The 16628-nt window shown below is 33.7% G+C and overlaps 1 protein-coding gene across 1 annotated transcript; it reads left to right on the top strand.

Annotated features, from left to right (window-relative positions):
• The first annotated feature begins 10817 nt into the window (after positions 1–10817).
• LOC131053004 (xanthotoxin 5-hydroxylase CYP82C2) lies at positions 10818–13141 on the top strand. Its single transcript, XM_057987623.2, has 2 exons — positions 10818–11946; positions 12136–13141. The coding sequence occupies exons 1-2, from the start codon at positions 11029–11031 to the stop codon at positions 12754–12756; spliced, it is 1539 nt and encodes a 512-aa protein (XP_057843606.1). The 5' UTR covers positions 10818–11028; the 3' UTR covers positions 12757–13141.
• The last annotated feature ends 3487 nt before the right edge of the window (positions 13142–16628 follow it).

The following is a 16628-nucleotide window of genomic DNA, read 5'->3' as shown; positions in this document are numbered from 1 at the left end:
AAAATAGTGAGGTTCAATAAAACTTTAATAACCATTTTTTTTAGGTTTTTTGGAAAATAAATTACATGACATCAATCTACATACAATTATTTTGAAGATTAAAAAAATATATATATGAAACTTTCATCAAATTATGGTGGTCATACACCAGATGTTTTGAAAATGTAGTTTATAGTCAATTAAAAATTAATAAAAAAAGATACATTCAATAAAAAAATAAGAAAAAATATTCTCATCAATATTTGGTGTCTTAGGTTTCTTTTCTCAGAAGGATTTGAAAAAAATAATTTATTTACGTCAAAATATAGTGGTCATACACGTGTGGTATGGTCCTGAAACATGCATTTTGAAAAAGTGGTTTTTAAACATGCCTACTAAAAATAAATTTTTACCATGTGGATATTGAAATAAATTACATATTTGCAAATTAGACTCTGAGCACTACATTTTCTATTACTGAAGTTTTTTCAGAATCAATCTCTAAGTGCCTCAAATTTTGACATGAATCGACAGAAAATTTGAAAAATAGGGAAAACACTTCCACTTTTGCCAAAAGTGGGACTCAACTTCTTGCAGCCACCCATCAATATCAATTTATTGTCATGATTGAGAGTAAAGAATACAAACTTGTATAGGAATCCTCGTTTACATTTTTTTACATAAACTATCCTTCAACAACATCTTCATATCTTCAACTAGTAACTGGTCTACAATCTGCCTTCTCTCCTTAACATAGAAGGCGATCAATCATATACCTTTCTTCTCCCTCTTTGACAATAATTCCAAAGTGAAGGTAAACCATTCTATTTCTCATCCATGCTTCACCAATCTACAATTAGCTGCTCCCTTGTAGAGTAGCTCCATTCTTCACCAATCCTTCTTCAAGATTTTCAATAGGCTCGAGGATTGATGTCTTCCACATCTACTTAGTTGAATTCATGTAGGGGTACAACCCCTAACTTACCTCTAGGGTATTCAAATGTAGCCTTAGGTAGAGGTTTAGTAAAAATATCTGCTAGTTGTTCTTTTGTAGAAACATGCTCCAATGATACATCTTCGTTTTGAACTTTCTCTCTTAGGAAATGAATGTTTAGCTCTATATGATTTGTCCTAGCATGCAACATTGGGTTCTTAGAAATATTTATAGCACTGGTATTATCAGAAAAAATTCTTACCGGTTCTAATATCTTCATCTTGAAACCTTCCAATATGTGTTTTATCCAAATTGCTTTGGTATAATTCATGTAAGCTGCAACATACTCAACTTTTGTTGTTGATTGAGAGATACAACTTTGTTTCTTGTTGTTCCAAGGTACTAATCTGCCTCCAAGAAAAAATGCTCCTCTGGTTGTACTCTTCCTATCACCAATATTGCCAACCCAATCTGCATTAGTATAGACTTTTAAGTCAAAGTCTCCTGCATATGGATACCATAATCCATAATTAATTGTGCCTTTCAAGTTCTTGAAAATTCTTTTGGTTTCAATCATGTGTGACTCCTTTGGATCTTTCTGAAATCTAGCAATCAATCCTGCTGCATGAGCTATGTTTGGTCTATTGTGGACAACATAATGTAGCTTACCTATCATGGATCTAAATTCCTTTTCATCAACTGATGTAGAATCATCCTCATTTGACAATTCATAACCTGTAACCATTGGTGTTCCAACTGGTTTACAATATCCCATTCCAAAAGTTTTCAACACTTCTTTCACATCCTTGGATTGACTAATAAAAATAACTTCCTTCATTTGTTGGATTTACAAACCTATGAAATCTTTTATCTCACCTACCAGTGACATCTTAAATTCATTCTTTATTTCATTAGCAAAATCATGACACATATCATCATTACCTCCAAAAATGATATCATCAATAAATACCTCACTTACTTGTATTTTATCTCCTTCCGCCTTGAGATATATATTACTATCTTCATTGGTTCTTTGGAAACCTATCTTTACTAAGTGAGAGTGTAATCTTTCATACCATGCTCTTGGTGCCTATTTCAATCCATATAGTGTGTTATGTAGCTTGCACACCATATCATTTTCTTCCGTCAATGCATAACCATCTGGTTGTTCTATGTAGACTTCTTCTTCCAATATTCCATTTAAGAATATTAATTTAACATCTATCGGATATACCTTAAATCCTCTATATGCTACAAATCCAGGTAGAGTCCATACTCCTTCCAATCTTGCTACTGGTGCAAATGTCTCACCATAATATTCACCTTCCTCTTGTGCATATCCTTTGTATACGATTCTAGCTTTATTCCTGACCACTACTCCATCTTCATTCAGTTTGTTTCTGAATACCCACTTTATGCCTATTACATTGTTGTTTTCCGGTCGGGGTACCAATGACCATGTATTATTCTTCTCTATTTGATCAAGTTCTTCTTCCATTTCCTTGATCCATTCTTCATCTGCAAAAGATTCTTTTGTAGTTCTAGGCTCAATGGTGGAGATCATATAAGAGTTTTCTCTTATCCTTCTTCTAGATAACACACGTACATTCTTGTCTCTAATAATCTGATCAGGGTTGTGATTAAGTTTGACATACCTTGGAATAACTTGATCATGCTTTTTTAGGTTCTTCTTCTTCACTTTCTTCATATTCTACTAGACCTTCCTGTTCTAGTTGAACTGAGGCTCCTGTGTCTAGTTCTCCAAATTCAAGCTTTACCAGTTCCGATTCTAAAAATAGTATGTTTGGTTCTTCTTCTTCCTTCTTATTGTTGGTTTCTGTAGATTTCTCAGGAAATTCATCTGCACAGACATTGACAGTTTCAATGATCTTCTTAGTCTGATTTTTGTAGCACTTGTAAGCTTTTCTCTTTGTGGAGTAAACAAGAAATGTGCCTTCATCACTTTGGCATCAAACTTTTGAATATAATCACTTCTTTCAATAAAACATATGCTACCAAAAATTTTGAAGTAACTGACATTCGGTGATCTACCATACTAGTATTCATAGGGTGTTTTATCTTTACCTCTTTTGACAAGTATCCGATTCATTGTATAAACAGATGTGCTAACAGATTCTCTCCAAAATGTCTTAGCTACACCTCCTTGAATTAACATAGTCCTAGCAGCTTCAACCACTGACCGGTTGTTCCTTTCTGATATATCGTTCTGCTGTGGTGTCCTTGGTGTAGATAGTTGCCTCTTGATCCAATTGTTTTCATAGTATCTAGTGAATTCATCTGAAGTAAATTCACCACCTTGATCAGTTCTTAAGCATTTCAGCTTCTTTCCACTTTCATTCTCAACCAAGGCTCTGAATGCCTTAAATTTGTTGAATGCTTCTATCTTGTCTTTCAATAATTTGACCCACATCATCCTTGAGTAGTCATCAGTAAATATCATGAAGTACCGATCTCCTTGAATACTCATAGTCCTCATTGATCCACATAGGTCAGTATGAACCAAATCTAGCAAATTTTCAGCTAAGAAATATTTTCTCTTGAAGGTTGAAGATGTCATTTTCCCTAACCGGCATTCCTTGCACAAAACATTCACTGGTTTTTCCAATTGTGGCAAACCTCTTACTAATTTTGACTTGCTAACTCTTACAATATTATCAAAATTCACATGGTAAAAACTCTGATTCCAAAGCCAACTATCTTCTACTTTTGCAATCAAACAACTATTAACTTTAGAATTTAAGTGAAATAAGTTACCTCTAGTTTGTTTGTCTATTGCAATCAGTTCACCTTTGCTTGCAAAGATCTTGCAAACTCTATTTTTGAATTCTAATGGGTAACCTTTGTCATTGAGTTGAGAAACACTCAAAAGATTATGTTTCAGACCTTCAACCCAGTAGGCATCATCTACACTACTCTTACCATTCAAGGAAATGGATCCTTTTCCTTTCACCATGCAGGGAGAGTTGTTCCAAAATCTCACAACACCTCCATCAAATTATTCCAATATTAGAAACTTGCTCCGATCACCTGTCATGTGGCATGACCAACCACTGTCTATAATTCAGTCATCTAAACTATCCAAGTGATACCAATGCCTTCTGACCTAATATGTCTTCTTTGATAACAACAAAGATGATGTCCTCATTTGAATCTTCCTCGGATTCTTCATCAGTAATACCTCCATCTACTGCAATGAAACAATTTAATTTTTCCTTTTCCTTTAAACTTCCTATATTTCTCTTGTTTTTCCTTATTATCTCCATTAGGATAGTTAGCAGCAATATGTCCTATCTGGTTACATGAAAAACATTTTAGTGGTAGTTTACCTATATACTTACCGGTACCTCTAGGGAATTGCTTGGCCAACAATGCTTCAAGTTCCATCAGGCTATCATCATCATTTACCTCTCTAGTGGATCTAGATTCATGACTGTAACTTACTTCTCTTCTTTTCCTTACTGGTGGGGTTGAGACAGAGGCTTTAAATGCAGATTTTGACCTAAGAACACTTCCATCAAAACCATTTAATTCAAATGCAGTTAATTACAAATGATAGAGTCAAGAGTTACCTTTGTCTTGTCACTAGATTTGAGTTCTTGAGTGGCTGCAACTCTAAGCGTAGACCAATAGAAGGGTTCTCAATAACTTGCTAACCATAGTGGTATCCTCCATAGTACCTCCAACACTTTTGATTTCTCCAACTATCTCCTTGATTCTCAAACCATACTATTGAATTTTTTCACCTTCAGCCATTCTAATGTCATCAAATTTTCCTCTGAGACTCTCTTCCTTGGTTATCTTTACATGCTCATGACTACCATAGATTTCTTCTAGTTTCTTCCAAACTTTATATGCAATCTCTAATCCATGAACATCAACATATTCAGAATCTGACAAGGTACCGATGGTGGCCTCCAATGCTTCCTTGTTCTCCTATTTCTCCTTCTTCTGATCATCTATCATTATTCCACTAGGAAAGTTATACTTAGTACCAACCTAATCCGTAAGCTCTTGATGTAATTATTGATGTAAATCTTCATCCTATCACTCCAAATTTTGTAGTTATTTCTATTAAACTTCAAACCTTCTCTCTTCATCCTTTTCTCCTAGATCTTTTCGTCAAGATGTTAGGCTTATACTCAAGAGGATTTGGAGTTCTCTAATTCTAATTGATAACAGTAGATACAAAATTAACTAAACTTTCACCCAACTTATTTCCAACTCAAAAACAACTCACAAATTTGACTGGTTTAGACACTTGAAACAAATCTATAATGAGTTTGCTAAACCTTACTGGTTAACCAAATACTTCAATGATACAATGTAATAGACTTGAAACTTCAATATTCTTTGAGAAAACCTTAAACCACTTCACTAATACCAATAATAATATATTTCAGATCATTTTCAATCATGTAAATATATCTATGCAAATTTATCAATCATTCATATCAACCATACCAAAAAAACATCCACAAAAGCATTCACCACTTGACACAATGATTTTTCATGTGGAAACCCAAATGATAAAAACCATGATGGGGATGAATACCCACAAGTATTTTGAACTCTTCTGAAGTTCTCCCTATTAGGAGCCAAGCCTTGTTACAAGCTTATACAATACTATCTTGTTAGGAATAGATCCAGTTAAGGAACACCCAATTAAGGGATTGACTACAAATACCCTATTAAAGGTAACCTCGGTGGAATATTTCAAATCCAAGCTAATGGATCACCTGGTTAGAGGATTTCAACAACAAGCATGTTGAATCTTACCCGGTCAAGGGATTTTACTGCTTTAATGGTTAGAGAACAACAAGTTTTCTAATAGTCTAGAAATAACACTTCCATGCTGAATCAGATCCTTTATTGCTCCTATGTACCTTCACATTATTATGTAGACACACCTCTTGGTTAGGAAACAATCACTTACACACTTAACGAAATTTGCCAACAACTCATTTAATCAAATCAATGACCTTATCAGCAAATATATTAGGTCAGTAACACAACACAAACCTTACAAATCTCATAGAGATTACAAACACACTGGTTCAATCTTGACCATTAGATTATATGAAATCAACTTCAAATTCTTCTAGGCATCTACAACCACTCTTCGATCACCGCACTTTGAATCTTGTAACACATTGTGCGTTTTTCACTTCATACTATTCATTTGATCATTCCCAGGATAAACGATTATCTTTATGCACCAAAACCTTTTCAAAACTCATCACGTGCAAAATTCTTATGTGGCATCTTCATCACTGATCATTATGTAGTCATAGATCATCACAACCGATCTCCAAGCTCCATCGACTAGGGTTCTACTTCTGAACTAGTTAGGCTTACCGGTTGAACTTCACTGCTTCAATACTGGTTGCTTTACTGCTTCATTACTAGTTGCAATTAACTTCAATGACAACATTATACTTCTTTAATGCAATCTCCATGCAATGCCAACAAGATAAGTATCTCTAAACCCATTAGACCGCAACAAATCATCTACAACACACTGACCAAACCAACTCATTTAATCTGACTGCAACACTAGAATACACAAAAAAATATTTTGACATCAATGACAAAACATCATTCTAGGAAAGTTTTCAAAATTTCCAACAATTTTGTGTTTTCCTTTATAACATGTAGAAGGTGGTACTACAAAATATATGGGAGGAATATAAGGAGTAGAAAAATATCCAGGTCTAAAATGAGGAAGAGGAATATCCATAGGTCAAGGATCCAAATATTTATTCAAGGTTGATATTTATTTATGTTTGAACTTTTGATTAGATATGAATAGAATAACCTTATGCAATTACAAAGGTTCAAGTTTCTTATTGCAAAGAAAATCTAAGGTGAATTAGGCACAACTTGACAAGGGTTTATAAAGACTATGGTTGGTCCTGATGATAAATCCATCATGAGGGATCATGATATGATTGATAAAAGAGATATCTTTCATGAAAGAGATCCAAGGATATCCTAACTTCACGTAAAATTGGTTTGGGGTAGGAAGATAGAAAAGGTAACATCTAAGCACTTAGTGCGAACCCAAATGGGAAAACTGATGGAACCTACAATGGGAAATATAACTTGCCATCATGTACCTTAATCATAACATCAAATTTGTAATAGATATATTGATAAATTTGTTGAGTATAAATATATTCCTCAATAAAAACATTCACCATATATATTGGATCAATAAGCACTCCTTATGAGAACTTTTTGTTAATTTTCACAGAAATCTACAATGGTCCACTAGGTGCATCAATAGTTTTTCTTGAGTCAAAGATATTCCTCAATAATAACATTCACCATATGTATTGGATCACTCAACACTCCTTGTGAAATTTTTTTTGTTAATTTTCACAAAAACCTACAATGGTCCACTACGTGCATCAATAGTTTTTCTTCAGTAAAAAACTATATTAGTTGAACTTTTAGGCTCTATGATATTGGTAGAATAAAAAGGCAAAGGATCAGTAAAGATTTGCAAGTCTTTATGAGGAGGTGTCATGGATTTATTTCTTTTATCATTCACACCCTCCACAATTATACTACTTGAATTAATATGGTTTTGGATCACATTCTTCAACCTAAAACATTTCTTTGTATCATGGTTGGGTTGATGATGGTATTAACAAAAGGGTTTCTGATCAAAGGAAGTTGTCAAGGGCTTAGATGTGTGTATGGGTTTAATGGGAGTAATATTTATCGCATTAGATAACTTTTGAAAAAATGAATTGATCGAAGAGGCATGGACCAATATCATTGCAAAACCTTATCTCTAAAGCTACAAAGTAATAGTTTTTCCACCAGTCTATGATCATGAGTGAAGTCACTACACAATGTTTGGAATATTTACATAGGAGTTTTGGGGTCATCTTTTCTATTGTATAACTCTAAATAGGGGATATCTATGGATTTTTGAGTAATAAGTTAGATAGTATCATCAAAAATTGGGCTAGCTACATCATATGAGGGAACATTAAATTTTAATTAGGTTAAAGAGGCCAATTTTTGTTGTAAGGATGAGATACATTTAGCTAGATTGATTATAGTGGATTTAATGGATGAGTTGAAATTGAACATGGTGTATTATGATGGAGGTGTAATGGTAGGGTATATACATTGACCTTGACAATAGGTAGATGGAACATTATAGTAGGTGTGTATCGGAGATGATTGTGAAACAAATGGAAGGCTAGTGGAAGGAGTTATATAAGAATATTGATTGTTATGATTGCCCCTATTACTAACATGTGTAGGATTAACATTTTTTTGTATAGAGCTAGCCATAATGGAAGATATATAAGTAGACATATTGGGGAAAGATGTAGGCATATGAATGAAATGCTCAATTTGCATGTTAGGATTGGAAAAACCAAGACTCCAATAGTACTTTTCATTGGCATAATGTTAGAGTCAACAATATGAGGAATTCCACACAACATTTCCAAACTATTTTCATCACTTCATACCATCCTCTTCAAGCCTTCAATCAAGGGTATTGCCTCACTATTAATGTATTCTTGATGCATCCATTGTTGAAGCTTATCCAACTCATGGTCAAACTTCCCCAATTTATTAGTAGTTACTTGAGTTAAGGAGTCATCCTCATCATGAGAAGGGTGAGGGAAATGGTTCTCCATAATTTTAGGTATATCTTGAGTAGGGATTGAAGATTTACCCAAGTTCTCATAGAATTGGTTAATCAACCCTAGCTTGCACGACGTAGCATTTGAACATTGGGAAGCCATAAGTCTATAACTTCTTCTCATCGGGATATCAGATGTATGAGAAAGGTTAGTGAAGCTCATACACAGAGGGAAATGCTAAGTGAATGGGTTTGTACTCACAATACCTCTAATGTAATTAAAAGTGCAAGCATAATAAATGATTAAACAAAGTAATATTTTTACTAAAATGATTAATTAACCAATGAAATAGACTAGAGAGATAATAGATGTGAAAAATAAATATATGTAAATATGAAAACACCATGCAATAACAATCAAATATAAGCATATAAATCATAAATTATGCAACCCTAAAATCGGGTTTATGTAAAAACTAAGGGATTTTGTGAATTAGACCATTAAATTTATGTAATTCTTATGCATAAATAATGTAATTCACAAATTATTGCAAATTTAATAGAATTAGATGCATACAAATCAGATCTTAAATGAAAAATTAAAATTAATGCAAGAACTATGTGAGTTTCACCAAAATGTAATGAAGGGAAATAGGATTTTAATGTTTAGGCATGCAAACTCGAACTATTTCAACAACATTACATTCAAGAGGAGATTAAGTCAATTGGTTCAACCTCGTTTGTGTGAAAAGGGTTTAATGTTGATTGGCTTCACTCCTCTTTTGTGTTGGAGTTTTAATTAGGTAATAAAATATGAAAATGAGTGCTACATCTAGAGATAAATATAGAAAATTGGCCTAAATGCATATGGACAGGTGATTGTAGATCAAATATGAAGTTGTAATCATAGCTCTAAGAAGAGAAAAATGAATAGAACTTATGATTGGAAATCGGGCCTAAAAACTCAATAAAAAGTAGCTTCAAGTGAATATATCACATGAATATCTAAAATAAAATTTGTCGTCTATTTTCTATGCCTACAAAAGCTAGATCGGATTGTCTCTGCTAGTATGTCTAATTCTAAATTTATAGTTCTTGGATTTGACACTTTCACATAGAAAGAGATGAAAGTCATTGGGAATAATGGTTTACCTAAGTCAAACCTTGGGTTGGACTTAACCTTATAACTAAAATTGAATTTGAAATGTAATTGAAAATGTAAAGCATTCCTTTCAAGGGAAGAGTCTAGATCTTAAATGAAATGTTTCACCTTGATAAGTCTTGCTTTGAAGTCTTCATGCAATGTTGATGATGTCTTGTAGGATATAGAATATCTTCACAGAATCTTGATCATGGATGTCATCATCTTGAATGCTTGAATCTGAAACTTGAACTCTTCTTCAATGTCTTGAAAATTCTTGGTTGCTTGCTTACTTGAATTTGAATCTTGCTCTTGAGAAATTGAATGGTCAACTTAAGGAAGATATTCTCAAATGAGGGAGTAAGGCTTGCTTTTATACCCCACTACATCAAACATGTTTGAAATTTTGAAACAAGTTGGCAGAGGAAGGGAACCAATGTCCATATTTTATGACCATGGTGGAGACCAAAATTGCACCCCTTATGTCAATAAAATGGCACCTAGGGCTCCACTATCCTAAGAATAATTGTGTCTAGGGTGCCCTTGTTTGACCAATTAGGGTTGCACAAGGGACCACAAACTAGGATGAAAGGTGAAGTTTGGGAATAAAAGATGGTGTGACAAAAATAAAAGAGCTACAAGGCTCAAAATGCCTGGATTGTAGAGTGAGGCCTAAGTGATGATGAAAATTGTATAGGGTTATAATTTATGATGATATAGTTCATTAACATTACAATCTAGGAAACAATTATTGGCATTGGCTTCCTTTCATAGTTATTATAATATATATCAAAGACTGAACATGAAACTCAATAGAAAGGTAATTTGTTTTTTCCAAGTTTAACCATTTTATTTTAGGAAAGGTAGTCTTTTCCAAAAAAAATTACAAGTGTCAAAAAGGAATGAAAAGTGATGGTTACTATAAAGATCAAAATAAAACCTTCAATAATAATGCAACAATAATAACTGAAAATATTGAAATATGACTATTCTGTGACCTCATGGATGACATATTCATACCCTTCAATCCTCATAAAATGGCAGCCACTCAGTAATAATCCAAAAACACTACCAATTTCTTACTAATCACTTATTTTGTATTAAAAAACTCAAAAATGTTGAAAAAATTGGACGCACTCTTGAATCTCTAAGACCATTCACGTACAGTTGTTTATATGTCTTGCCCTATTCACTGTTTTAAATGTTGTCAAAAACCAGTATTTTAATGGAATGCATTAAATTATGACAAGTATTTGCTTGATCTATAAGATTACATGTATGGAACGAGCTAAGCGTTATCTATTAAAGGTTTAAGCGTGCCTTGTGGAGGGTAGGGTTTCAGCCATGGCGTTAGAAGAAGCTTTCAGTATTGTTCTTGCTGTAGCACTGGCTTCGATATGGCTAATTGCAAACTTTCTCAAACGCAGCACTAATAAGACCACAAAGGCAAAGCCACCGCAGCCTCCATCGTGGCCATTATTTGGGCATATTCCTCTGCTAAGTGGAAGCAAACAACCCATTCACACGATTCTATCCTCCCTCTCAGAGCGCTATGGGCCCATTATGGAACTCCGACTTGGCATTCACCGAGTTTTGCTCATCAGTTCTTCAGATCTTGCAAAAGAATGCTTTACAACAAATGACAAAGCCTTTGCTTCTCGCCCACTTATGTCTGCAGGAAAGCATACTGGGTATGACTTCAAAATGTTCAGCTTGGCCCCTTACGGCTCCTACTGGCGAAACATCAGAAAAATTTGCAGCCTCCAGCTCTTTACGGCAAATAGAATCGAGTCCTTCAAGAACGTCCGTACAGAAGAAATTTCCATTCTCATCCGTTCGCTGTTCGAGAGTTCGCAACGAGACATCAATCCAGTGAACATCAAGTCGAAGCTTTCAGATCTCACATTTAATATTATTGTGCGAATGGTTGCCGGCAAGAGATTCTCGCCAGATCTCTGTCCAGAGGATTTCAAAGAAGCGCAGCACTTTAAGCAGATGGTAAAAGAAGGCGCCTTGTTAGCTGGAGCATTCGATATCTGCTACTACCTGCCTGTACTCAAGTGGATTGATCCAAATGGAATAGTGTTTGCCATGAAAAATCTACAGAAGAAGAGAGATGTGTTTTTGGAGAAATTACTCCAAGATCACAGAGAAAAGAGAAGGGAGCGTGCTCGAGACTTTATTGATGTTCTCATATCTGCAGTAGACAACCATGAAATCCAGTCTGACAATAACGACGATGTCGTGAAGGCCAACGCCTTGGTATGTTCTTTTATCACTGTGTTACATAATTTGGAATGTTTGTGAAATCTTCTTTTATCATGGTTTCTATTAAATAGTTGTTGTCTTGTGGTCATGACACAGAATGTCACTGTGTTCTTATGGTTAAGATAATGCACTTATTAGGCGTTTTCAGCTCTTATTTAAAAAATCTGTCTTTTTGTTTTGCAGACCTTGATAAACGCAGGTACTGAAACATCCTCTCTGACAATCGAGTGGGCACTATCAGCTTTGATGAAGGACCCGGACAGTATGAGGAAAGCCCAACAAGAGCTCGACACCCATGTCGGACGGGACCGATTAATGGAGGAATCGGATATCCCCAAGCTGAAATACTTGCAGGCAATTGTGAAAGAGACTCTCAGGCTTCATCCAGCATCACCTCTTATGCTTCCTCATGAATCCAGTGAGGCCTGCAGTGTTGGAGGATACCATGTTCCCGCAGGAACGCAACTGTTAGTGAATATCTGGGCAATTCACAGGGACGCGGCCGTGTGGGACCGCCCCATGGAATTCATTCCTGAACGTTTTGTCAAGAGCGACAAAGAGATTGACGTGAAAGGACAAGACTTTGAATTGATTCCGTTTGGTTCAGGAAGAAGAAAGTGTCCGGGCATGCCATTGGCATTGATTGTGATCAGCCATACATTGGGGCGGTTGCTTCAGAGCTTCGAGTGGTTTTGTCCAGAGGGCTCTGAAATTGACATGACAGAGGGGCTTGGGCTCTCAACGCCAAAATCAGTGCCATTGGAGGCTATTATTAAACCACGCCTTCCTCTCCATCTCTACTGATATAGCTGTTTGCTCCATGGAGTATTAACGGCTGGCCACATACCACATTGTCGGTTGTCAATCATTTAATTTACTAAGAATTGCTCCAATTGTTCAAAGTCTTCCCCTATTATATTCCCTGCATGTTTCGTTTTGTACATCAATATTGATGTCTTCAAGAGCTCAGAAGTACAACGTTTTGAAGATTATCTTCGGACGATCATTGATTGGGACTCTCAAAAATTAGAAATGTCAAAAATATGTTGAAAAAGATGTTTGAATCATATTTGTGTTTGCAATAGTCATCTACATGGATGACTCTAATTTCCTTTTTGTATTTCTCTTTAGCAATCCACAACATTATTTGGAGATTTACAAGCTGGGGATTGTTGGCTTGTGAATTATACATTGTTGTATTCTGTTTGGTTTTATGTATGAATTTAAAAAAAAAAAATCAATTTATTGTTATGTTTTACTTTTATATCATTTTATTTTCACTTCCACCTCTCAACTTCTACTCACTTAAGTTTAATCAACCAATCAATCAATTTTGTCTATCTTCATCATACAATTAGTTAAATTCTTAATTGTCTCAATCATTTCATCAAAAGATATAATGATGATCACCATGATGATGATGTAGTCTTAATATAATTTTTGCTTTGCTCAATTATTAATAAAAATATAATAATATAACAATTTTTTAAGTGTCATAATGAACAAATATGATATCTTTGGCGTAATTTACCTATATTCCTCTAAATATATAAAATATATCAGTTTTAGCTGCAAGTATAATATACAAAAATAGTCTATAAAATAATCGATAAATATTGAAATTTGATTTTTAGTTTTTTTAATGTATGTGTGTACAAGGTAGGCATTTAGGCATAATATTTTCTAAGAGACAAATTTATACAATATAACGAAATGTAATTCCATTCTAGGAAGAGGAGATTTAAGTTGGCTTTTCATTTGTAAAAGTCAAGATTGATGCATGAGTATATATCGTTATATTAGCATTTAATTTAATAAAAAAAAAATCTTATTCAAGCATAATTGATGCATGAGCATCCTTGTTACCGTGGCAATCAAGATCGTCCTATAGGATTTTTTTATTTTATTTGTCTTGTTTGGTTGTTTGTCCTACACGGAATACTATACACATTAGGTGGATTTTATGCATTTAGTGAAGCCAATATTTTTAGCAAATATTTTGGCATATCTGTAATAAATTAAATCTTTTCCTAAATAGCATTGGATGAATTTCATGTAATTTAATGTAAATATAGATGAGTTAGGCATGGGATTTTGGAAGAAGACAATTTTCACCTTTGGTGGACCCAAAATAAACACATTGCATGATTATGGAGGTTACAAGTTATGACAAAAAACTTATGACATGGTGGATGCCTAAGTGCAAGTTTGGCAATTTCCAATTCCAGGAGCTAACCAACAGAAGAATGAGACAAGTGGAAAATATTTCATGAAATTGTAGTAGCATGTTTGTACATGTGGGATGTCATTTGATTCATGAAAATGACAAGGTAGGCATTTAGGCATAGTATTTTCTAAAAGACAAATACAACATAATGAAATGTAATTCCATTCTAGGAAGATGAGACTTAAGTTGGATTTTCATTTGTATATGTCAAGATTGGTAGGTGTGATGAGTGGATATTTGAAAGAGGTAATATTTTCTTGTTATTGCTAGCTGTGAAGATGTTTTTTAGTAACGACATGGTTAAGGGAAACCATTTATGAAGTTTTACAAGTTAAAGAGTTGAGATTGCAAGTTAGAAGAGCTCATTTGAAGAATAAGTTTCTACAGATTATTCTACATTATTCCAAATTTTTAAATCATGTTTTATGATTTTTAATCATCCTATAAGACTGCAATATTATGTATTTTCTGATTTGTAGAGACATAGTCTCATTTCTTATATTATTGAATGAAGAAATTAGGTTCTTGTTTGCAGATTTCTAGTTTCTCTTCATAGCATTTCATATGCATTTGAATAGTTGTATATGTTAATGAGGTTTGTGTTTGTAACTTCTTGCATCCATGGCATCACAGTAGGACTTCCTTAGTATCCATGTAGGCTATCAAACATGAGGCGGTTTGTACAAGGACTTGTGAGTTGTGTGTATTGAGAAAAATGCTTCCAAGAGGAGCTCCATGTAGTAAGGATAGAGGTAGGGTATAGGTGGAAGTATAAATCGTCCTAATATTATCCCTGGAGATTAATTTAGAGCCTTAATAATGAAGGTTGAAATAGTATGTAAGAAGAGATATGTAGGGGTTTTGTACAAAGGAGAGGAGAAGAATTGATAACTAGAAGAGTCTTAATTAATTAAAGCAATGCACTAGATTAAAGAAAGAGGTTTAAGAAAAAGTTTAAGTTTAAAGGTAAGGTTTAGAACATCATTATTGATGGTGGTAGAACTAATAATATAGTTTTAAAGGAAATTATAAATAAGTTGCAATTGGAAAGAAGAAGGTCCTTGCATCCTTACAAGTTCTCTTGTTTGCAAGATGATCATAAAGTCACAGTAAGTGAACAATGTTTGGTTAATTAATGAAAGGAAATTATAAAGATGAACCTTTTGTGTAATATTATGGAAATAGATATCTGTCATATGTTGTTGGGTAAGCCATGACAGTTTGATAGAGGAGCTATATATGATTGTTAGGAAAATACTTATAATTTGATCAAAGATGGAGATCAACATAAGCATAAACCAATGGATGAGGAAGGAAAAAATCTTAGTAATCATACTTGTATTTGTTTGGTCAATAAATTAAAAGTGTTAGTTAATGTAGAAGAACCTAGGAAGGATTATTTTCTAATGCGCATTGAAGTAGTTGAAAGAGAATGAAATTAATTAATTTTAGGTAAACAAAAGGTTGTAGCAAAAGGTGAGATAAAAACACATTCTGCTAATTTCTTTGATGACAATGAGAGTGAAGAGATAGATAAAGTTATTGTAGCAATATATGATTTTGATAAAACTAAATTTGAGAGACTTTATGTGGAGACAAATGAAGGATTTTTTGTTGAATCTTTCCTTGAGAATAGTAAAGATGAAATTTCCCTAATTAGTGATCATGATTCCTTGTTAGAGAATGTGGAAATTGAGTCTCTTGTTTATTGTACTAACATAGATTTGGGTAAACAAAATTAGTTTTTAGAAATTATATCTTTTAGAAGGAATTGAAATAATAAAAATTCATTAAGGGGACAAGGTGCAAGGAGAAGGAAAAGGTGAAACAACAAAAGAGATAATGGGAGACCTTTTATTTCATTGAAAGAGAAGATACAAATTTAGTTGTTTTATGTACCTTTGATAGAATGTATTGGTGGGAAATAAAATTTGATACTTTTGATTAAATGAAGGGTATAAGTAGAGGAGTAAGGATGAAAGGGAATAATATCTTGGGGTTGCAAAAAGTGAAAAATAGGAAAATGCAAGTAAAAAAAATAGAAATTTGGATCCAAGACAAACATAGGGTCTACAAAAGTTTATGAGTGTAACTCAGGAAAAATTTCTTTTTTTCATTGGGTGTCTAATGTAGGAGCACCCTTGGTACAGTGATAATCTACATTGAATCCAAAAGGATTTTTTAGTTTTATTTATATTGTTTGGTTGTTTATCCTAGGTGCAATAATCTATACATTAGGTACATTTTATCTTTTTAATAAAGTCAACTATTTTGGGGTATTTGTAATAAGTTAAATCAAGTCTTGAATAGCATTGGGATGAATTTCTTGTAATTTAATGTAAATCTAGAGGAGTCGGGTACAAGATATTGGAAGTAGACAAATTACACCTTTGGTGGAACCAAAATAGATGAATTGCATGAATATAGACCTGTTACATGTTATGGAAAA

This window comes from Cryptomeria japonica, chromosome 4, assembly GCF_030272615.1.
Source record: "Cryptomeria japonica chromosome 4, Sugi_1.0, whole genome shotgun sequence".
Lineage (NCBI taxonomy): Eukaryota > Viridiplantae > Streptophyta > Pinopsida > Cupressales > Cupressaceae > Cryptomeria > Cryptomeria japonica.
Note: the sequence above shows the minus strand (reverse complement) of the source record. Positions and strands in the feature narration are given on the sequence as shown.

Excerpts from the sequence above, each read along its gene's own strand:
- LOC131053004 (XM_057987623.2), top strand. The coding sequence starts at position 11,029 with ATGGCGTTAGAAGAAGCTTTCAGTATTGTTCTTGCTGTAGCACTGGCT. Across the intron at positions 11,947-12,135 it reads TCGTGAAGGCCAACGCCTTG|ACCTTGATAAACGCAGGTAC; the intron begins GTATGTTCTTTT and ends TTTGTTTTGCAG.